Raw genomic sequence first — 24,653 nt, forward strand, 5'->3', positions numbered from 1 at the left:
CCTGGGTCCTGTCCACACTCAGGGAAGGCCACATGCCACAGTGGAAGCGAGACCCACCTCCCTTCTCTGGGATCCGTTGCACTCCAGTGCCGGCCGCCCCAGAGAAGGCAGAGGCGCTCCGTGCCCACGTCCAGTCATTACTGGACAAGGCAGCCATTGAGGTGGTTCCAGTGGGACAAGAAGAGGCGGGTTATTACTCGACCTATTTCCTTGTCACCAAAAAGGACGGAGGGTTCAGACCTATTTTAAATCTCAAAGGTCTGAGCGACATAATAGAGGTACCATCCTTCAAGATGGAGACACTTCGCGTTCAGTGATCTCATCTGTGGAAAAGGGAGATAGGCTCACATCAATGCGACCTCAAAGGCGCAGCATACCTCCATGTCCCATGGTTTTCCTTCGACGGGAGTTGCTATCAGTTTTCGAGTGCTCCCCTTCGGCATCTCCACGCGGCGCCAAGGGTGTTCACCAAACTCATGCTAATTCCAGCTAGCCAGGTCACAGGGCAGATGTTGTCAGCCGTACCTAGATTGGCTCCTTAATTGCGCTTGCCACTCACTTTGAGTCGAGTTGCGACACTTTCCATGATGAGCATACTCACCAAGTTGGGCTTGATTATCAATCTGAAGAAGTCAGAACTGGTTCCCACCCAGAATCTGGTTTTCTTGGGAGCGTTTGAGACAGCGCCGAGGTGTAGTCCACCCATGCGTCACCAGAGAGTTGTGTTACAATTTCTCAAGTCCCCAGGGCCTCACCTCGACTTGGCTCCAGTTGCTAGGCAACATGGCGGCAATGGTGGACATTGTTTGGCGGCCGGTTGAGGATGCGACCCATTCAGCAAGCTTTGGCTCAAATGTGGGTTCACTCCGGGGTTACGAGTTGATTTTCCACACTCTGGGGTGGCTGATTCCTCATTTTCGCGGTGGTAGACAATGGCAGGGAATTTATCCAGGGGATCCCCTTGGACATCCCTTCGCCAGATATCTCAATTCAGACAGACGCCTCCTTGGTCTGGAGATGGAAAACCAAGCGGCAATGACCTATATCCTGAAGGTGATGCCTGTTTCCCCATCTTTCCTGCAGGGGCGTGGCAGTTTCTGCTCTGGTGTGACCAATTCGACATCTCGATGCCTGTTTATCTCCCCGGGCGGACGCAGTGAGCAGATGCTCTCGACATATCCTGGCATGAGTGGATGCTCAATCCCAGTTGTTCGGTCGTTCCAGGTGGATCTGTTTGCTTCTTGACAGAGGAACCAGATTCCGGTGTTTTGCTCTCAGATACTGGATCTGAGAGCCATCGCCTTGGACACTTTCCACTTCGATTGGACGGACAAGGTTCTGTGGGCGTTCCTGCCATTACCCCTGATTCCCAAGGTCCTCTCGCAGCTTGCCACCCAACCAGCTCGACTGCTGTGTTCCTTGCACCTCTTTGGTCGGCTCAAAGCTGGTTTCCGGTACTACTCAGGTTTCTGGCTCAGCCTCCTGTACTATTACCTTTTCTCGACCGGACCTACTATTCCAGAACGGAGCGCCGCACCTGAATCCCAGGATTCAGTGGGTGGCCTGGCCACTGTCCGGAATCGCCTCCAAGCGAGCGGAATTCCTGCATCAGTATCAGACACAATTCTGGCTTCGTGGAGGGATTCGACAAACGTTCAATATGAGGATAGATGGGCCTGTTATACGCGCTGGTGTGTTGGCAGAGGTATTCCCGATCCCTTTTCTTCAACTGTAGTTAAAGTGCTGGAGTTTTTACAGTCTCGGTTAGAGGCCGGCTTAGCCACGCCTACTATCCGGGGCTACTCCACGGCAATCTCTGCCTTCCATGTACCTGCCGACTTGGGGCAGCACCCTCTTGTGCAGCGCTTTGTAGCAGGCGTGGACAGAATCCGTCCGACTGTCCGGCAGATTAGTCCCCCGTGGGACTTGTCAATTGTTCTTGATTGGATGTCCGGTCCTCTCTTTTACGATCTGTTGTCTCTTTCACTCCAGCTGTTAAGTTGAAAGGCTGCCTTTCTTGTGGCGGTAATATGCACGCGATGTCAGCGGATCCTGCTCTGACTGTCTTTCACAAAGACAGAGTCAGTATTCGGTTGCCAGACTCTTACCGTCCTAAGATCTTTCACATAACGGCGCCTATTGAACTGCCAGCTTTCACTCAGCCTCCATCATCCGGTACCTCTCTTCGATGTGCTCACGTCTTAGATGTCCGTAAGACTCTCAAGGCTTATATCAAACGAATGGCTGCTATCAGGAAAGATAAGTCTTCCGGCGAACAAGCAGACCATATCTAGGTGGCTTGTCTCTGCCATTTGTATAAGTTACACTCACAAAGGTTTAACTATTCCTGATGGGTTAAAGGCTCATTCGGTTAGGGCAGTGGCTACATCAAAGGCATATGCCGCGGTACTGCCCATTGAGGAGATCTGCTCAGCGGCTATTTGGAGCCGGCCGAGTACGTTCATCTGCCATTATCAGCTGGACAAACACTCACGGGAACGTGCTCGGTTTGGCCAGACAGTTCTCACCAGTGGGCAGTTTCGTGTCTCTCTAACCGAATGAGTTTTCGAAGTCACGGCTGTATTTTACTTCCTGGTGTCAGTTATAAAAATTCCACAATTTTTATCGGTGATGGTATCATATTGGTGGTGTTTTTTACCGATTTTATTGCCTCTAGCATTGTTATATGCAATATCCAGTGTTTTTCCTCCCTGCACCACGCTTCGCTGGTTTGGGATTATGAGCGGAATATTTAGGACTTGCCCATACATTCCTTCCCATTTTGATGGTTAGGGGGTGGGACTTACATCCGTCATTGTAATTTTGCCAGTAGCATATAAGCTCGGCTCCTTTTACTCCGCCTTGCCATGCCCCCGCCTGATTGACATCAGTGGTCACGTGACTTGGTAAGTGTGTTTTTCTCTCTCTCGGCTTCGGCTGTGCCTTCAATTGAACTAAGGGTATGCTTGCCAGACAGAATACTGCACCCGACTCGCCTTCGTTGGGAGTCTGTCTTATGCTTATATGTACCCCAAGGAGGACTTCTTCTGAAAAAGAATTTACAAAGCTGTAGAGGTTATGAATTCTTTGAAGAAAGTCCTCCTTGGGCTACAGCCAACCACCTCCCCTCATTCTGTCTGACACGTTCAGCATGAAAAGTGAGGTACGAGGTAAGCAGCCAGTTAACTGCTCTTGTCTGTAGGGGTCCCTGTGTTGGGCCCTGTTGGAGTGGTCTCAATAATTATAACGAGTTTTTTGTTTGGTAAAATATTTTATTGAAACATTGTTACAACTGTCATAGGTATTTTAAAATGGACATTTTAATGCTTATATGTGCCCCAAGGAGGACTTTCTTCAAAGAATTCATAACCTCTACAGGTTCGTAAAAATATGTACATAAAGAATAAGTACATAAAAAATCAGGCTATAGATCAGACCTTGCAAAAAATTCAGAAAGATATATTGCAACATTTCAAGTGTAGTCAATGAGGTATCCTCAGAATCCAGTGTCCTTTATCCAGGTAATCTCCAAGCTCCATGCGGGTATGACAAGTTCAGCTACTCATGGCGCTCCCGGAAGGGCACACGCTTCCACCAGAGTCATGGCAAACATTACAGCAATGACTTTGGCAAGGGGGATGTCCTTGGCTTCTACATCCACCTTCCACCTCCCGGAGATTCAGGGAAGCTGCTACCTCCCACCTTCAAAGATAGGGTGAGTACGCTGACAGCTTAAATACTTGGTTCTCAGGCACAAGACAATAGAAATAAGGGCATTCCACTGCTAATTATCTCATAGCACTTCACACTTGAACTTGGATAAAGTTTTGAGAGTCTTTACCTGAGAGGGGCAGTGGGTAGCCTAGTGGTTAAAGCGTTTGCTCATCATGCCGAAGGCCTGGGTTCGATTCCCCACATGGGCACAATGTGTGAAGCCCATTTCTGGTGTCCCCTGCTGTGATATTGCTGGAATATTGCTAAGAGCGACGTAATATTCAACTCACTCACTTTACCTGAGAACCAAGTGTTTTCCGTTTTTTACCTTTGTTATATCAGTGTAGGAAAGATGTAGAAAATCTGGCCTGTCCACAGGACTGGCAGGTCAAATTTTTTACCAGTCCTGCCAAAATCTAGCCTGTCCTCCAAATATAAATAAAACACCTTCGGCAGTAAATATTCAAAAAGGTTATAATCATTATATATATGTCATTGGTTTGCTAAAATTGACCCGACATGAGGACGGACTAGATATTTTTTTAACCCGTCCTCCACAAAATTCACCCGTCTCGGACGTTGGGACGGGCTATCTTTCCTACACTGGTTATATGTACACAAGTGTTGTCTTCATTTACAGGTCAGTTCAGTTACTTTGCCAACATTGATTATATAGTGCTGTCACTTCAGTTTTTGTAACTGGTTCTTTCTGTAACAAGACGGTGGCAGGTTTGTTTCAAGGAGTTCATTTTTTGAAAGAGCACCTGAGACGATATGATGTTGATGGTTTTAGTGTTGACTGGATAACTGAAGAATAGTAGGCAAGTCTCAGCCAGACATCCAGATCAGATGTCATTTGTCACTTCGAACACATAAAACACTGAAGTGGACTGCAATGTTTGCCGAGGGTTGACATGCTTAGTGGCTCTATGGAAGCACTGGGGGTGTTCTACTTTAATGCACATGATGAGACCAATTCCTAAAATGGTTCCAATTTCTCCAAGACATTTTATTAACCCATGTTACACATTCGTTGTTAGCAAATGGAACCATATTTACTTAATCTGCATACTTTATCAGTAATATTAGCATCCCACCCCAATAGGTACCACCTAACTAACGTTTTGATTAATTTGCAAGAAGTCTTTAATAGCAAGGTCTTCTTAAACAAACAATCTGTACTTTATTAAGTATATCACAGATATCTCACAGAAGACAGCAGCCTTGCCTTGTAACAACCGTAAAAAGGTTTTCTTTGATGTTTTAACTACATGTGTTCATAATTGTTGATTGTCAACAAATTTAACTTGTGTTTAGTTATAATAAGCATTCCTTTGATCTGTTGTCCACTTCCACACAGTGTTGGGCAGTTGGGTAGCCTAGTGGTTAAAGCGTTCACTCGCCACACTGAAGGCCTGGGTTTGATCCCCCACATGGGTACAATGTGTGAAGTCCATTTCGGGTGTCCCCGCCGTGATATTGCTGGAATATTGCTAAAAGCGGTGTAAAACTAAAACTCACTCACTCACTCACTCACTCACTATCAGTGTTGGTGTGCTGTGGTGATGTTATGACCTGCTTTGCTTCCAATGAATGTCCCCATTTCTTATCCAATAAACTGAAATAACTAAATACTCATTCACTTTTCGACTCTTCACTGCGCACATTCAATAGGAGTGCCTGTTGGAATACATAATCACACTGGTACTGTGCACCTTACACAATCTAATCTGGTGACAGTTATGAAGCTCATACAACTTTTCAGATTGATTCCGTTTGCCTTTGTCTTCAAATCAAAATGTATATCTAGTTTCTGTTTTGATGTATGTAGCAGAATAAGCAGAGTTAATCAATTTGATCCGAGTGAAGGTTAGGCATGGAGATATACAGAGTTATCTCCCCTGATGTGTTTTGTTGCTTCAGTTCCTTTAACTGCTGTCCTTGGTGTCTCTCGAAATTGGGAAGGGGTAGAGGAGGGAATCTTTGCCTCAGCATTTAAGGTGCCTCAATGATCTGTTCTTGTGGTTTTCTTGAAAGTGTTAAACATCTGAGAAATGCATCACTTCAGGCTTTTCTACCTCAGTTTGCTGACCTGTGATATAAGAGAACTAATGTACAAGTGGTTCTAACTCACTCACCCATTTTACATGAAAAAACCCAGTAAAACTTTCAGTTAACCAAGTTTATTCAGTTGGTAAGGCACCATTATAATGGTTTAAAAAATACACCATATTCTGTACAAGCTTAAGTAGTTGACCTACTTGCAAATAACAAGCAAAACATCCTGTCAACCAAGAAAGGGAAACAACTCTATGTACATCACATTGATAGCGGTGGACTAAGTCGGAAGTCATGTGACCTGTCAGCTATGTCTTGCATAGGTTAGGACTGCAACTCACGCAGGAGTATTACACAGTGGCTTCATGACGCGTAGATGAGAGGACGTGTGTACGACAAATGGTGACTCTTGAGATCAAATCAGATATTTCATGATGCACCAAGACACGTTTATGTCTTGTCAGAGTATCCAGACTTCCTGACTAATGTGTATTTTTAATCTGAATTTGTGACATTGTTGGGTTTTTCGTATCATAATTTTATGAAACACTAGATTCTGTAATGAATTTAAGAAATAGATTTGTGTCAAGTGTGCATGCATTATTAGCCAGAATATTTTGACAGGTGTCAATCATGTAAGTCTCGTACAGCACTGTAGATCACATCACTGATATCAACATGTTTCAAAACAGATTAACACAGTTGTTAATAGCACTTCTATATTTCGACAAAAGAAAACAACCAAATTCTGAGTTGAGTTGTGTTGGGGATTATAAACAGCCAAGGATATTTTATTCATGGGTCAAATGCATGCTTATAATTTTTAGACTGATCTCATAGTGAGATGTTTTCATTTCAAAGATTTTAGTATATTTATATCCTTCTCTGCCAACTATAATACAGAAGAAGTATGGTTTCAACATAGTTTGACAATACCACCAGTTATCTCCCTTTACAGCAGCGGTTTGCGTTAACAGGATATCAGTGCTGACTAGGCCCCAATATTTCAGGCAGCAGGAAATGATTTGATGAGCAAAAAAACAAACATACAAACTTAACACAATTAACTCAAGTAACCATGGTAACAATGGGTATATATGATGTCAACAGTGGCGTTACAGTAAGGTGGCCCTACCATTTCATCTGCCTACTCTCACCCCAATAATGCTTAACGTGTGCCTGAGTGAGTGTTTGGCCACCAGTTTCATTGGACGCTTGATTCATGGCTACAGATCTATGAGACTACTCTACATGCTTTCAGACGTTCTCACCAACTAAATTATCCATTCAATTTGACGCTACAGGATACAAAATATTTGAGGTTGGACCAGTTTCGTAAAACAGTCTTACTGCTACCACTGTCGTAACTCATACTTTCATATAAACGCTAAGCTGTAACACTATGATCTTCAAAAAAATATCGCCAACATGAATTATATTTACTAAAACTATATTGTGACTTGCAAGGCGTTTCCAGGTTAGATCAGTTTCGTAAGCCATATGGAGCTATGACTGACGTAACTCATACTTATGACTTACGACAGTTGTAGCACTAATAATACCCAAACATGGTCGCCAAAGTTGATATTGTCTTTTTATGTGGAACTAGGTGTTGTGCCTTTCAAACCATGGCTTGTTTGAATCTGCCTCCTACAGCAACAGCAGACGTGGAAGCAGACGTAGAAGTATGATTGCATTGCAACATAGACCCAGAAGCTTCTTTGTGTTACCTTCAAAGCGACCTTGCTGTTATTTCAGTCGTTACTCTATATTTTGACATTACGACAGTTGTAGTACTAAGACTGCTTTGTGAAACCTGGTCCTGGTTTGGAAGTTTTACATTGACACTCTCTTCCATTGATCTGCAAGTAGATATGCCTGCATGATATGTTGTGTACCTATCAAGGTTTAGATTTTATAAATGAAAGTGGGCAGTCCAGACAGTATTGTTTCCGATCCAGACGTATGTCTGAGATCTTTGTTGTGTCGCATGATTGTTCTCAAGGCACTGGATATCACAATGATATGTCTACAGCGACATTGACAGGAGTAGTCTATGGGCACTTGGAGATCCTCCAGGACGTCAGACGTGCGTCTGCTTCACGCCAAGGAGATTCTTCGTAGGGTCAGAATGAGATCGTTCTCGACTAAGAGGTTCCACATCATCTTCACTCTGCAACAAAGAATAAGACATTGTTTGGGTGTTTGCTGAATGTTGATAGTACTCCTTGACTTAGTAAAAATGTGTTGGTATAAAAAAATGATGTAAGTTTGTAATGGAGATGATGATATCACAATGATAACTAATAAAAGTAAAAAGGATAATATGTTTTTCGAAAAGTTTTGAAATTATGTTTATAAGTTGTTTAAAACAACCCAATATGTAGAGTTCAGGTGGAATATTGTCAGCTATTGCCTCCCTATCCCTCACAGTGTTGTGCTGCGCCATCTGCTGGTGTACATGTACCAGTGATGTTTTAGAGTTACCTACCCCTGAGGGAACCACCTTGTTTGTGGCCAGGTTCCGAGCACTCTGGCAAGTTGGGGGCTTGTCTTCTTTTAACCTCGTTTTCAGAGCTGAAAATAGCATGACAGATAAAGTACAGTGATATGAAAGAATTGAGTGTTCTATAACTTCTAATGGATAGTGTGTTAGGTTTGATTACATTATTACACAAAATCATGTTAAATGTCTCCTTAAGAATAATAAAATCTGTGTGTAGAAGACTTACATTTAACAAGTTGGTCCATCTGTTCTCCATGCACTGAAGGAACCCTGAAGAAAGAAGGAAGTTGTTTATCAATTATTTCTATTATACCGGTACATTCAGGGCTTCAGTACTGTCACTTTAAAGGATTGATATAAACAATATGGGAAAGAACACAACAAAATATCAGTAACAAAATCTTATCTTCTAAAAGTGGTGTTTTATATTGAATATGACAACAATAGATGAAGATATAACAGCTGAAAGATATTTTAAACAAAATATTGCAATTCCAAATATGTCTACTCAGGGTACATAGTTAAGAATCCAAGATTAATCCTTTAAAAGCTGATTTGGAGGTTGATCTGTGTATTGGATTCATTGATGGTGGAAGGAAAGGGGTGTTCACTTTGACTTACAGGAACTTCCTCTGGTCCTTGTTGGCGCTGCTTGGCCTGAGACTGGCCCCTTCTTTGGAGGATGAGGGAGGGGAGGACTGGGGCGCTGCAACAGATTGTCACACTTCATGTGAAGGAGGCCTTGAAAGACTCCAGATATTCAGAAAACTAAGTCCAGCTCCTGTTCTAAGTTTGTATTTACCAACCATACTATTTAAACTAGGTACCACTGAAATCTTGTTAATTACTTGATGGTAATGTGATATAAACCCTTCTTGTGCTATACAGGGAGCTGGGATTGTACGAATGCTACTATCCATTGACCAATGGAATAATGTAGCACTGTGAGAATACTTTAGTTTGTAGATTTGGTGAATTATACATTTGCACATTATTTCCACAATTGTATCATGACATCATTAAGACAATGTTACATTGTGATCTAAATATTATGTGGTGTTTTGTTGTCACTCCTCTTGCTGTAAGTGAGTGCATATAGTTTTATGCAGCATGTAGCAATGTTCCAGCAATATCATAGTTAGGTAGCCGGAATGTACCCATGGGTTGAATCCAACACAGTTATTAGCCTGAAGGCTATCCGACTGCCTTGAAGCACAGGTGATGGATTAGTGCCCCAAGGACATAGTGTTAGAAGTTTCTTTATATATTTTATAAAGCAGATCATTATCATTGTATCATTATCACAGAAAGATATTTCACTTACAAGATCTGACGGGTATTCTACTCGTCTTCTTCTCACTCGGATCTTCTATTTTCACAGTCGGATCTATTTGCATAAATATATTTCCTCCATTAGACTGAACGCTCTTCGCCTTACTCGCCTCTTCTGGCACCTCCTTGGATGGCTCTTCTGGCTCAACCACTACAGGAGTTGTCTCCCTTTTGTCCTTCACCTCAGCAAACATGCTGTCCACTATAAGTTTGGCGGCCTCAAATGAATTACGCTTCTCCTCCTTTGTTGGTTCACAGAGTTCATCCTTGCTGTCCTTTTTCTCGGGCGAACTGCGCTGAGATCCTGATTTGCTTTTAATACTGCCTTCACCCTCCTCCTTTATCAACTGAAAGAACATCACAGACTTAGTATTGTTGATTTATAGTTCGTTTACTGAGTTCCTACAGTGAGTGCATGTTATATGGCCGTCAGCAACATTACTGCTGTATCAGCTCAGTGAGTAAGTCCTGTTTAGGACTGAGATCAAGATTTACTTTTAGTGAGGTGAGGTGAAATTGGGTTTTACGTCGTGCTTGAGAATATTTTGCTCATATGACGATGTGCATGCGTGTGTATGTGTATGTGCGGCTGCTTGTACTAGCCCAGACTTAAGCTGGTTTTATAGTACTAGCCCACTGAGATACCATACCGCAGTGAAGCAGACACACATTATACTGACTCGAGCCGACCAGTCCTTGTTGACCCATTAATGCGAGTGCCAGGCAGGGACCAACAAGTACCATATTTTAACATCTTTTGGTATGACGCGGTCGGGGATCAAACCCGCGACCTTCCGTTCTCGAGGCGGACTCTAACTTTCTTTTAGTACAGCATTCAGCTTTCTGTTTTATCAGCTAGAAGAACATCACTTTTAGTGTATATTCTGGTATTTTGGTTGATTGTGTTTGCAAATTCCTGTGGCGAGTGAATGTTACGTGCCACATTTCGCCACTTTCCAGCTATGTCAGCTCAGTATGTAACTTGCAACAAGGACTGAGAACCAGTGACTGACTGCATGAGCAATATTTTTGTCATCCGGGTACAGACTACCAGTCAGGCCACACAATGTGATCGTCTAATCCCAGGTTGTGATTTTACTTATGACATGATCGTGGCACGCCTAACTTTAGTAGAGATTTTGAATGACAAACCGGATGAAACAAATACGATAAAAATGGCTGTCGAATCATGTATCCATCCACCAGTATTTACTGAGGGTGATTTACTTACTGAGAAGCCATCTTCCTTGGAAGCTGCGGCCTTCATGCGGGGAGCCCGACTTGCCCTGGCTCGGTTCTTGGGAGGTGGAGGTTTTCTGAACTGTGTAGTCAAGGCGGAATGTTAGGTAGGATGTCTCTAAGAAGACTTCAGATTAGCAACATTACACAAACATTAGTATTTAGAGAACAAGAACACTGCAACTGGCTGATTTTTGGTTGCAAGAGTTTGGAATATAACAACTAATCACTTGAGATTTTCGCAAGTTTTAGACTAATAGACTGATTAAATCTACTGTAGTGATGCAATTGGGAGGAGAAAAAGGTTAGGAACGAGAAATTCTTATCAACAAGTCTAAGCTTCAGTCCCACTGATGTAGAACGTTTGGTTGACAGGGAAAGTTACTCACAGACTTCAGTATCTCCGTTTCTCTCATGACAACAGAGAAATCCCCCAAATCATCATCTTCCAGCAATTTGTCATTTTCAGTTTTTCTGAAAAGAGAATTTTCTTACATGACAAGTCTAAACTGTTGCATGAACATACTTTTACAATGATCATACATGCAATACTTATGCTAAAAGACTTTAAATTATGACTGGAATGATTCAATCTTTGAGACATTAGATGGCCACAGTTGGTGTTGTCAAGCTTAGAGTGAGACAATGTTCCAAAATTTAATCCCATCGGTCAAAAGCTGAAACGTGTCGACATTATCTTTGTTTTCTGAAGTTTCACCTCAGTCAATATTTTGTTGTTTTAGTTTGTTACTTTTCTGTTTTGTTTGTGTGTTATATGATAACATCACATAAAAATCTGATTTATTTATGGATATTCAATTAGGACACCTTTATACTTGGGAAACATTTAAATAATTTTGCTGTCCAGGTTTATAAGTTTAATGTAGAGAGCACATTTCTGGTTGTATATTGAGAGTGCGTAATATTTCCTATACGTTTTGAATGTTGGCATGATGTTGCTGTGTTTAAAGGTTAAGGGTGAGTGTGGCCCACACAATACCTCGTATCAGTCGTCACCTTACTCTGTAGTTGTGAGAGCGGCAAGACATGGGTGCAACTCGGACATGTGTTTGGCTCACTGCCAGGGCAAACATGGACAACTGTGTAGACCACCGAATGCTTGGGACGCTCGAGTTAATTGCCTCCATGCCAAATAAATAGGCCATTATGTCATGATGCATAGACTTTTGCAGCAAGGATGTGTTGTGTCAAGATGTTCTCAGGAAGATTGATCACTCACTGACAATAGCCAGCACTGACTGACATTTTATGTATAGCTTCCCTCTGTATTGGATTAACGTTTTCTTAACAAGAGACACAATAGTTTGAAATAGAGATTTCTGATCTATTGAATGTGTCAATGAGTCGGTATGGTTTTATGCTATCAACTCTGTTTGTGTTAAATGTCCGTATTGTTCAGTGATATGGTTACTCTGGGGTGAACGTAGGTCTCTGACTATAATCTCTGCTGGTGTTATATTTCCGTATCTACCAGTGAGGTGATGTGGTTGCTCTACTGAGACCACTGGTCTCTGACTATAATCTCTGCTGGTGTTTATTCCGTATCTACCAGTGAGGTAATGTGGTATGACAACTAGTCTTTGACTGGTCTCGACTATAATCTGCTGGTGTTATATTTCGCTACCAGTGAGGTGATGTGGGTTGCTCACTGTTGCTCTCTGAGACCATTGGTCTCTGACTGGTCTCGATATCTCTGCTGGTGTTATATTTCTTATCTACCAGTGAGGTGATGTGTTGCTCTACTGACTATAATCTCTGACTGTGCTGTTAATATTTCCGTATCTACCAGTGAGGTGATGTGGTTGCTCTACTGAGACCATTGGTCTCTGACTATAATCTCTGCCTGTGTTTATTTCCACCGGTATCTACCACTGAGGTGATATAGGTCTCTCTGATTGAGGGTGATCTCTACCTGTGTTTATTCTGACTATCTGCTGCTGGTGTTATACTGGTATGACCACTAGTGAGGGACTATAAGCTACTGCCTCTCATATTTACGTATCTTAAAGTGGGTTGACTATAATCTCTGCTGGTGTTATATTTCCGTATCTACCAGTGAGGTGATGTGGTTGCTCTACTGAGACCACTGGTCTCTGACTATAATCTCTGCTGGTGTTATATTTCCATATCTACCAGTGAGGTGATGTGGTTGCTCTACTGAGACCACTGGTCTCTGACTATAATCTCTGCTGGTGTTATATTTCTACACTGCAGGAGGATGTGGGAGTTGCTTCTTACTGGAGACCACTGGTGATGTGGTTTTCTCTACTGAGACCACTGGTCTCTGACTATAATCTCTGCTGATGTGGTTGCTCTATGAGACCACTGGTCTCTGACTATAATCTCTGCTGGTGTTATATTTCCATATCTACCAGTGAGGTGACGTGGTTGCTCTACAGTGACCACTGGTCTCTGACTATAATCTCTGCTGGTGTTATATTTCCATATCTACCAGTGAGGTGATGTGGTTGCTCTACTGAGACCACTGGTCTCTGACTATAATCTCTGCTGGTGTTACTGAGACCACTGGTGGTCTCTGACTATAATCTCTGCTGGTGTTATATTTCCGTATCTACGAGTGGTTTAATCTGGTTATCCTGATGAGTCTGGAGGTCTCAGACTAACATGCTGTTACATCAGACAGGGGAACATGATTGATCTGAAGCTGACCACATAATTAGATTCCCTGATGTGTAACATTGTTGTAGCTGGCTTCTTGGACAGACTGCTTGTCAGGGATGTGTTATGTAAATACTGGCATCAGTAGAAGTGGGACTGTAACTAGATAGAGTTGTATTTACACCAACCAGGAAATCCTACAGAACATGGTTCAGCATTGTTTCACTTTCTATTTTAGTCTTTTACCATTTGAAATATTCACCTATGGATGTGAGGAATTGGAGATCCAATCAAATAAGTATGTTAATCAAATCCAGCTTGGACATGTACAGTAATAACCACTGCTGTATGATTAGATTTGGATTGATTACTGGTTGGAATGTTTCATTCATTACTGACTTGATTACTGGATTGATTTCTTGACTGAATAATAGAATGGTGACAGGGTTGAATGTGATCTTGATAATTGGATTAAATGCTTCATTACCGGATTAATTATGAATTCTTGCATGGATTGCTGGATTAAACCATGCTTTCATTATGAATTGAATGCTGTATGAAATAAATGCTTGATTGATTACATCATTGAGTACGAGAATGATTACTGGGTTGAAAACTGGACTAGATTACTGGGGTTGAATGCTGCATATTCCGGATTGATTTCTGGATTTATCACTGCTTTGATTACTGGATTGACTTAAAGCCATGTTTCATTAGAACACACAATATTGGGGAAATGTACTTCAGCTACCATGATTAATGTTAAAATATTTATTTATTTTCTCATTCTTATGATTTTGTGTGTTGTTTAATGACGCTCTTAATATATTAATAGAGATATGACACAACTTATAAATTATCAGTTCAGGTATTATGAGCATCGACGTGACATGCAACTACCAAGTCAATTCTTTTGAAAAGCAAGGGGTGAGTGAGTGAGTTTAGTTTTTCGCCGCACTCAGCAATATTCCAGCTATATGGTGGCGGTCTGTAAATAATCGAGTCTGGACCAGACAATCCAGTGATCAACAGCATGATGAAAAGCAAGGAATGTGTAACTCAGAGTTTTATCTTGGCTGAGAAAAAATTAATATATCCCAATTGCCATCATCAGGAAATAGCTTGTGGCTGAGACTAGATCTCTATTCCTTATATATTTATTTATGAACTAAGAAATGCTTCCTTCTTGAGTTCAGTTAATTAGTTACTACTGGTTATCATTAGTGCGGCAGAAAGTTCATCACAAAAGTTTGGTCAGAACCAATAGGAGTAAGATTGCCTTTTAATGATAGAGGGTCTGTTTTGATGAGTGGATTCAGTGTTGGTCTTTCCTGCCTGAGGGGATAGAGATTTAGACATTCTGCTGATTGTATCAGACCTGGTATGGACATTGTGGTACACAGGAAGCTTGCTCAGCCTTGTAGCCATCAGGAGGAAATATGATAACACACATTGGGTAACTCTTGTAAATGTTACAGAAGTAGATATGAGTGAGATATTGTTACACTCAGAGGTCTGGAGATCAGAGAACCGATGAATTATGGACTAAATATATAAGTTGTAGAATTGTGCAGTTTGTAATGCATGTTGTGAGTGTTTTAATGTTAATAATAGTGTTGTGAAATTTCATGTACATTGTTAGTTTAATTAATAGCAGGGCTCCAGATAATTTTTCAACATCAGGAGTACGTACTCCTTATTTTTTCAATATAGGAGTACTGGATAAACTTAAGACTACATTTTGAGTACTGAATGGAATTTAATGGCGTATCAGTAATCTTGTGTTTCGTTTCATATATGCACCACAACATTGCTACTCTTGTGTAAACAGGTCAATAAACAATAAAACAACACTCTTTCAGATAAATACGTCTGTAAATGATTCCAAGACCATACACCATTGCTGTGGTGTGTATGTGCTACGTTTTCTAAATTATTTCCTACCGTATCATGCATATTTTTTATCCGTACATACACCGATACGGCCCTTATCTGGAGCCCTGTAATAGCTCACTCACTCACTCACTCACTCACTCTGTTCACTCCCTGAACCATTTAAACACTCACTAACTCATCTGTTCACTCATTCATTCATCCATTCAACCTTTCACTAAGTCAACCACTCACTAAATAAACAAGTCCGTCACCAAACGACTCTACATATGACTGATAGGCGGGGCGTGGTTTGGCAGTCTGTCATTGTACAGACTGATACAGTTATCAATACCTCCCTTTAAGTTGGTAATAGTACTTATCTCCAGAACAAGATCAGTTGTAAAGGAATTAGATCAAATCATGTCCCTAGGTTGATGCTAGACTTAACGTAAATTCAAATACATTGTGGATGACGTTGATGACGAACATCGGAATCATGTTGACATGAGGTTTTGTTTGTTTGTTGTTTAACATCACACTCAGCAATATTCCATCTATATGACGGCGGTTGTAAATAATTCAGCCTGGACCAGACAATCCAGTGATCAACACCACGAGCATCGATCTATGCAATTGGGATATGCTGACAAGTGTCAATCAAGTCTGACCGATCCCGTTAGTCTCCTTGTATGACAAGCATGGGTTGTTGAAGACCAATTCTAACCTGGATCTCCACGGATTTGACAAGATGTGGAATATAGACTTTGATGTGTGGTCAGTGTTAACTTTGATCTAGTAGCAAGCGACGGTCACATCAGTCTCGGCTTAGATAGCAACTTCAAATACATACTGCCTTTCATGTCTTGCTGACATGGCGATGGTGTGGAGAAAGAAAAGCCTGCAACACCCACCCCCCTGTCATATAGTAGTTTGCATTTGCCATTCACTTTGAACAGATAATATGTGTTGCATCCCCATAGAGAACCTTGTTTGGTGCTATGTATTTGATGGTGTGTGAAAAAGCCTTCTTTGCCAATCAGAATAATTGATTATTGTGGTAAGACTTAAGGCCATCATTTTGTATCAAGGGGGGAGAGTTTTATGTTCTGTGACTATCATATCAGTTTTTTTCATTTTCACAGAAAGTTCTGCCACTGATAGATCATAAAACATGCATGTTTCTGTCAGGAATGTGTCAGAAAACGAAACAGCTGTTCTGTCACATGAAATAGTGTACATTTCAGTTAAAAATTGATGTCACATTTGGATCTGGCGAGACTAACAGCTAGTTTCTGAAATGAACATATTTTACAGAAAAAACAGTTCCTCCATTATAATTATGAAATAAAACAAAAAGCATCCCCTGAAACTGGTAATCAAGACTTGCCACATATTTAGACTTGCATGGGCTGTATTGGGTGCATTTTTCAGGATCTGTATGACAACACACATTCCAGCCAACTGTGGCAGTGAAACAGGTGTTGATGGAAGCATGTGATTTAGTGTCTTGTGATGGTGGATTTGGCATGCTCTTCTTTGTAGAGATAGTTTATGGTAGATAAAGAGAAAGCTGCAATAACTCGATGCTCCTTGTGGCAGCAGGAGTTGTATGCTCCCCAGGGAGTTGAGATTGATAATAAGATGTGCCATTGAGATTGACATCCAATGATCAAGGGAAAAAATACCACTACCTTGAGCATGCACTGGTGCGTGGCTATGTCCGCTATATAAATATCCAATAATAAAATAAGATAAATAAAAAAGATAGATAAATAAAAATATATTATGACCACTTTCATTTTGTGGGTGCAGAACCTTAAGTGATGATTTATGTTTATCATCTAATGCTTTCTGTATTACAAAAGTGAATCTAAATCATTGTTGTAAATACTGACTCGCAGTCACAAAATTGTAAATTTCTGATTCTCTAAATAAACCAGCAATATACATATGAAACGAGTGGATGATGGTTATAGAACAAGGGGCTGTAGCAGGACAAAGATGTGACATTAATACACTCTTCCCCAGCATGTCCCATGTTAAAGTAGTTTTGTAATGAGTAATGATATTAGAACTTTACATAAGTGTTCAAGAAAAGGAGTTGAATTCCCTAAAGACATGTTTGACTTTAGGGTCAATACTTAGGGTCGGAAGTATTTCACAGGGTTGGTCAGGTAATTGGAACCAAATGCTTTTTTCACTGCAGTATTTCAGTACATGCTTGTATGAAGCAAGTGATCGACAACTTGGTTAAAAATGTCACATAAACAGAATGCAAAAGTTGCACCCAATTAGTCTATTCTTTCTTCCTTGACAGCTTCTGAAGTACCACTCGAAGAAATATTCTTTATGATCCCATGAATATATTTCACCTCAGATCTGTGTTCCATGTAAGTTATGATTGTTTCAGAGAGTAACAGCGGGTGAAATTTGTTTATAAATCATGTCACGCGTAGTGCAGTCCAGCAGTCAATGACCTCTATCTTGCTGGTGACCAAGACTGGACAAGTGACAGTGTTGGATCTTCTGGGATCATGTGTGGTCACTGACAAATAGCGATGTGGAGGAAATCAATTCAGGCCTCATCACATACTCCGTATGTTTGTCATGTCACTGTTGGGCCAATTTCTTGGATTGTTGGACTTCCGAACAAACGAACAATTGTCTGCTTAGCTTACAGAACTAGGCCACTGGTAATGGAAAGGATCTGCTACCATGGATATGAGTTTGTGATGACACGATACCTGGGTGTGTGTTGGCATGCTGACGGATATCAGGCATGTTGTCAAAACTGACATTGTGTCATTGCAAATGTTACTGCAGTATGACATTCAGGTCAGACCTATTTACCCCATAGAACCTGGGCAAGGTGTTGCATGAGTGTTTTAACATCATGCATCTGATTGTGTTTACGGTGACCTCAAGTGCAGTCTTAGTAAACTAAGATGCAACCTTTTAATTTTTGTTTTTGTCTGGGATCTCTACAGTTTACTTTCCAGTCCTTGTCATCCATAAGTGGATGTCCTTAGATCCTTAAAATTCAAATCCACATAACAGATATACTCTTGGAGGTAGTCATCAGGGTCATCAGTGTGGAGAAATGAAAGAAATTTTTTAGAAGTGAGAAGAGACATGACTGAGTGTGTGATGTATTTCCTGCTAAATACTGTCACTTTGATGTCCAGGTTTACAGGGCTAAGTCCCCTGGGGCTGAACATGCCTGTGTGTTGGGGCTGAACATGCCTGTGAAATTGTGTGAGGGAAGGGGGGAAAGACTTGGGGTGTGGATGGTGTGGTGGTGCTGAACATTCCTGTGTGTTGGGGCTGAACATTCCGTTGTGTTGGGGCTGAACATGCCTGTAAAATGTGTTGAGGGCTGGGGCAAGACTTGCCTGTGAAATTGTGAAATTGTGTGAGGGGAGGGGGGCAAGACTTGGGGTGTGGATGGGGTGGTGTGGCTGAAAGTGCCAGGACAGATGAGTCGGTTATACTTGCGCAAGTGTCTGAAGTAATAATTGATAGTTTAAATGATAATTTCTAAAACATTTAACTGAAAATAACACATTGTCCCCCTAACAGACTGGTGTCCTTAGTCTGCTTATTTAAACTTGCTTCCCTAAAGGATAGAAATACTATACATCCATGGGCTTAGCATTAAGTACAGCCTTGGAGCATAAGGTTAGGCTAATACCACATGTTGCTCACGTAGGATAAAAACACAAATTGCATGTGTAGGATAACACCACATATTGCATATAGGATAACACCACATATTGCATATAGGATAACACCACATATTGCACATAAAGGATAACACCACATGTTGGATAACACCATATGTAGGATAACACTGCGTAATGAACATGCAGGGAAACAAAACAGATGTTTATGTAAATATGAATGAATACACTAACTATGCTGTAGGTTGTGATGCTATGTTTTAGAATGATGAGTTAAAGATGGCAGTCATCACCACAGGTGTCTAAACTTCAGGACTGTGAAAAACTGCTTTCAGGTCAAACGGTCACTGTATACCAGACAACCAGGCACAAAGATGTGAAAGCTCACATATCTGATAACACACATGCCATCACACACGTCAGGAGTAGTTGACTTTAGACATACTAGAAGATCACACTGTCATATTGTGAAGATCACAGCAGCAGGTCCTTAAATTCAGACAGAAGATCAAGATCCCATAGACACCCCTTGATTTTCTAAAACTTTTAAGGAATTCTCATGTTTAGAATTTCAGTCCAATGTCTCTGTATATATATACCACCATTATGAATGGGATGTTATAAATTTTGCAAAGAGTATTTTACATTGGTAAGAGCTTTTTGCTAAGGTATGTGGTATTGCTGTACGCTTAGTATCTCTAGAGTGTGTCCTTCGTGACAGATAGCATGTTCTTAATTAATGCTGTGAAAGACATGAGTGAGTTAACTGTGCAGTGGTAATAATTTTCCCAAAGCAATTATTGACATAGAAATACCCTGCAAAGGCAACTTGACGACACAAATATGCGATAGGGTTCAACACGACCACTAGCCTGTAGTCTGAGGCTAGTGAGAAGCAGTAAGGACAAATCTGTTTCTCTGGAAACATGATAATGTTATAATAACATGTCTGAAATGAATTGTGGATTGGTTGAATGCAACATTTGTAAATTACAGTGGTCAGAGAGTCACTTTCAAACATAGCCTCAAGCATGTGTGATTCTTGATACATTTTAAATGTTCTTGTTTTCATATTCATTTCAGGGTTGAAAGTTCTCGGTATTAAAGTGCCAGTTCCACAGTTAAAAATATCATGACACATTTAAAGCATGTTCACAGCACCTTAGAGTTATATCTAGAAATACTTTTCGTTTGTGAAAGAAAGTGGTTCAAAATTTTATATTATTCTGAACAACCACATAGAAAAGGAAAAAAATATCAACTCACTTTATAAACATATATCTTGTTTTCATTAAATGGAATCCCAAAAGGCACACCTAGATCTGTAAAAGTGCCTTAAGGCTTATTGAAACAACTGCGCTTCCATCACTGTATGTTATGTGTCAGATTTGTAGGTTGATCAGAATTACTGCGATTTAGTTGTTTGTTACGTGAGCCCAGCTCGTCATTCAGTATACCTGGGCCCTGTTTCACCAAGACAGCCCACACTACGGCAGCGTTCTAGTGTATTCAGCTTGTATTTTTAGAACATATTCCACAAATACCTTTCATATTATGAGCTGAAAGCATTAAAATACGTTCCCCTGGAGTCAATATTAGCTCCTGCTTTGAGGCTTATCAGGAACTGATGGAGGAATGTCAAATGAGGAATGCAGGAACGTATCAATCAGCTTCACCAGGATATAAACTGAATATCATCATTGATAAGAAGATTGTCATAATAAAGACTCAAATTAATGTCAGGAAAAATTCAGCCAGACATGATTTATTGCTGGATCACTAGCCCATGACTGACTTGAAACAAACATGTTATTGTAATGCTTTTGTGAATTACGCCCATGCTCTTTCAGTGTTAAAACTCAAATTACTCAAAATTTCGGGAAATGTTGAGTTTGTAGGTACACTGTGACCTTGGGGAACCCTAAATCTTTAGTTCCTGTCACTTGTGTTAATAACCTTGACCTTTCTTTTAAACATGCTTCTGCTGTATTTGCCTTGCGCAGTTCACGGTCTCCGTTTGTCTATGACAACATAGCTCCTGTGTGGGGTACCTGGCTCCTATTAGGAGCAGGTAACTTGATAAGAACTATTGTGTATAACCACTGTTATCTACACTGGCAGTTCTAAGCTGTAACTCACTGCTCATGAACAGGTTCTTGGCAGTGGTGAAAGATTTTCCTGTGATATAATATCAGAAATCTCTTATTACTTAATCGGACCTGGCTGTATTGTGTTGAGCTGGCAACAACAATAGGCTGTATTGTGTTGTGTCGGTAACAGCATATTATGAAGGCTGGAGAGGTGCACCAGTATAATGCTTCACTGATTTTATGGCTCATGCAGTTTCTCCATGTTGTTATGGCAGACACTGCCAGACAGACCACGAAATACACATATTATGCTCAAGCCAAATGGGTTTAGGAAATATGTAAACACTGCAATAATGGCAAAGATTCTCATTTACTTTTGTGTACACTTTATATGACCAAATATGTTGTTAGTTGTTTAGGATATTTTCTGAAACATTTAGTTTTTCAGATTTTCCAAGATGAAACAAATATATATATATATTTCTCTATTGCTCAAGGAATTACTTGAAAGATTTTTCATGAAGAATATACTGAAAGGCTTTTTCATAAAAAATATTAATCTGAATATTTGTTTAGTGTAAGGTCCCTGTAGTTTGTGTGGTAAATGTTTCCTGATTATTGACATGATAAAAGTGTGTCTTATCTTAGATAGCCAGCTTGACGAAAACCGGGTAAATATGTTATAAAGATGTTTGTACAAATAACGTTAAGGTTGTTGATACTTACTCTTCCAACTCCTCAGGTTTTGGGGTATCCTTTTCCGGGGAGGGAGTTTTAGACTTCTGTTTTTCTTCTTTCTCAGTTTTTATAGCATCTGCATCCTCTGACTCTGATGTTGTGCGCTTCTTACGACAGCAACACTGAAATATGGCTGCCATCACACACATACCAAAGAAAGCTGCTACTGTGGTAGAGACTACAACCACCATCTTAGGTACACTAGACAAGATATCACTTCGCTGGACGTCCTGGGACAAAGCTTCAGAATGCCCTATTTCATTTTCTTCATCTTGATATATAGAATTTTCAGCTCTTAAAACCCTCCGGCTGTTTTCGAACTTGTCTTCCCTGTAGTCAGTGGGAGTGAAGTCCCAATCAGACCGGAGTCTATGTTTGGATTTAACTTCCCTGTTGTGGACTTGTTGTGAAGTTTGTTGATTATGGGCAGCCTGCCTGTGTTGTGAGTCATTATCCTGTACTATAGGAAGCCTCTTCTCTTCATGGTCGCTGCTCCTTATCCTATGGAGCCCCCTCGCACCTTGTGTCTGTCCGTCTGCCTCTACATCTTGCTTCAGAGTGAAGGCAACAGCTAGGGAGGAATAACAAGCTACCAGGAGCAAGCATAGGTGTATAGGTATCCAGGTCATTTTATCTGGCAGACGTAACTTTACAGGAAGTAGTGATGATTGCCGCTACATGATCGGCAGGTTTGAACTCTCGCCAATTTTCACTATTCCACAAGCAGGAACGCTCACATGAGCGCGAGGCAAATAATGAAGTTGTGCACTGAGTTAAGAATGTGGTCAGGTGCATATAACATTGGTTTACTCTCCTGGCTGACGAGGAGGAGGCCACAGAGCAGGGTCAGATGTGTCTCACTGTATACACACTTGGTCCCCATCCTCCTCGCACAGGCAGACACTCACTGGAGTAATCTCCATGTTGTTTAATTACTGACCTCCTGGCTGCCGCTCTGGCCAGGGTATATCACTGACATATGGTCAGATATATCACAGAGTTGGACACTAGTGTAAGCAGATGCCAAATAATTCAGGTGTGGGGTGGCATTTGTTCTCACTTCACTTGTGATTTCCGGGATCACTTTGTAAATAATCTACACCAAGATATTTACTTACAGTCACACTGGGTTTTGGAGAGAATTGACGGAGAATAAGATAAACCTGATATAGTTGGATTAATCACTCAGCTGTAGTGCACAAAACTGAATCCTTTTGAATCCTTTTGAATTCTTTTGTAAGAAATATGCAGGTTAATTATTTACCAGAGCTTCAAGTTCAGTCATGTTGAGAGAAAGAGTCTCTGGTGCTCTGTAGAAGATGAAAATCAGATATGAATTGTCCGTCTGCTCTTGTTTTGAGGGTTCAACAGCAAGAGAAGCAGTGTCTAGACGCGTGTTTGCTGATGCAGCCGGCAGATCAATTAAACAATGCAACAAATACACACACACCTCAGCTTCTAATTCCTTGGTAATGATGAGAGTGACTCGCCTGAAGTCTCAGTTCGCAACTTAAAGAAAAACGCTGTTCACAGATTAAACTTAAGACAGGAGCTGAGTCCGAAAGGCACAGTTTTTTTATAACTGTAATATTTCCATGTGAACAGAAGTTATGTATCGACCATTGTTCCCTTTAAAACTTATACAAATAGTTTTCACATCACAACACACTTTTTCTGAAAGGTTTTCTTTGAAAAGTGCAAATTGTTTCCTGGGAAAATTGGTCCTCCCTATTCTGTCTAATCACTTCTGTTCTGTTATGTAACCTTCCTCTGGGGATGCAGTTCTCGGCTCATGCCATTAGTGTGCACTATTGTAACTGGTCTTGTCATCTCCGGCTGGCTGGCAACACCGTGCCGTCTCGTGTCATCTACCTGTCAACAAAATACAGCACATTAGGAATATGATCAAGATCTTCGGATGTGAACTCACTCATTATGTGTGGGCGTTATTGTTGCTGGTATAATGCAACAGGATGTAGTCTTGATAGATATGTGATGCAAATACAAGTATTTCCTGTATTTGATGAATAATAGCATAATATATATCAATGTAAACTGCTTGGCAAAAGAAAGTGGACACTTGGAAACTGGAATCGACTAAAGAATACAAGTACTATCAAAATGTTACAAAGCTGAAAACGTTTGCAGAATCACTGCCGGTCCAAAGCACAACTATGACCCGTATCAGATACATCACCATAGAATAACCATTTCGTATTTGTTTAACTTTTAGCTAACACTAAACATGGGTTCTGTCCTTTGTCATTTGGCTTATTTGGGCTTTAGTATTGCTCTCATACACCATCACAGCTTATCTCTCCTATACACCATAGCATATCAGGCACTTACTTGGACAAGGATCTGCTACAAGGGTAGATAGTGGAGTATTAGTCGAAATTAATCTCTCAGATGATAGACTATTAGTCACTGGGTGTGGCTCATTCTACAATAATTTTGATACAAATCCTTGTACTGATGTCAAAACATCGTACTCATGAAATAAAGGAAGTTGATTTCCATAAAGTTTGTCAGTCATCATCATCATCATCATCATCATCATCATCATCATCATCATCATCATCAGTGCCATGGAAGCTCACAATTTTAAAGATTTAGAATCAAGAAGTTCCTGTCAAAAATGAACAAGCAAACCCTCATGCTGGCCAGCCTAGTGTGAAGTCATACCTATGTTATGCAGCCCAGGGATGAGGCAGCCCAGTGTTGTAGAATGGGACTCAGCACTTATCTGTATGGTAGGACAGATGCCAGGTCTCTAGTACT

General features: G+C 40.8%; 2 protein-coding genes across 4 annotated transcripts in view; one reads left to right on the forward strand and one right to left on the reverse strand.

Annotated features, from left to right (window-relative positions):
* Positions 1-24,653, forward strand: part of LOC124275074 (set1/Ash2 histone methyltransferase complex subunit ASH2-like) — a 105,414-nt gene that overhangs the window by 27,279 nt on the left and 53,482 nt on the right. The window contains 1 exon segment of the mRNA XM_046710551.1: positions 3,522-3,715. Within this exon segment, the coding sequence (XP_046566507.1) occupies positions 3,522-3,715 (194 nt within the window).
* The window catches only part of LOC124275073 (serine/arginine repetitive matrix protein 1-like), a 49,450-nt gene continuing 30,678 nt past the window's right edge, over positions 5,882-24,653 (reverse strand). For all 3 annotated transcript variants that reach the window (XM_046710550.1, XM_046710547.1, XM_046710549.1), the window contains exons 2-9: positions 21,861-23,744; positions 11,239-11,323; positions 10,842-10,931; positions 9,603-9,957; positions 8,900-8,984; positions 8,505-8,548; positions 8,264-8,349; positions 5,882-7,945 (exon numbers count right to left, since the gene is read on the reverse strand). In XM_046710550.1, coding sequence (XP_046566506.1) covers positions 7,856-7,945; positions 8,264-8,349; positions 8,505-8,548; positions 8,900-8,984; positions 9,603-9,957; positions 10,842-10,931; positions 11,239-11,323; positions 21,861-22,501 — 1,476 coding nt within the window. In that variant the 5' untranslated portion in view covers positions 22,502-23,744 and the 3' untranslated portion in view covers positions 5,882-7,855. The remainder of the gene's footprint in view (positions 7,946-8,263; positions 8,350-8,504; positions 8,549-8,899; positions 8,985-9,602; positions 9,958-10,841; positions 10,932-11,238; positions 11,324-21,860; positions 23,745-24,653) is intronic.

The sequence above is a fragment of the Haliotis rubra genome, unplaced genomic scaffold, assembly GCF_003918875.1.
Source record: "Haliotis rubra isolate DU_JTF1 unplaced genomic scaffold, ASM391887v1 Scf198, whole genome shotgun sequence".
NCBI lineage: Eukaryota > Metazoa > Mollusca > Gastropoda > Lepetellida > Haliotidae > Haliotis > Haliotis rubra.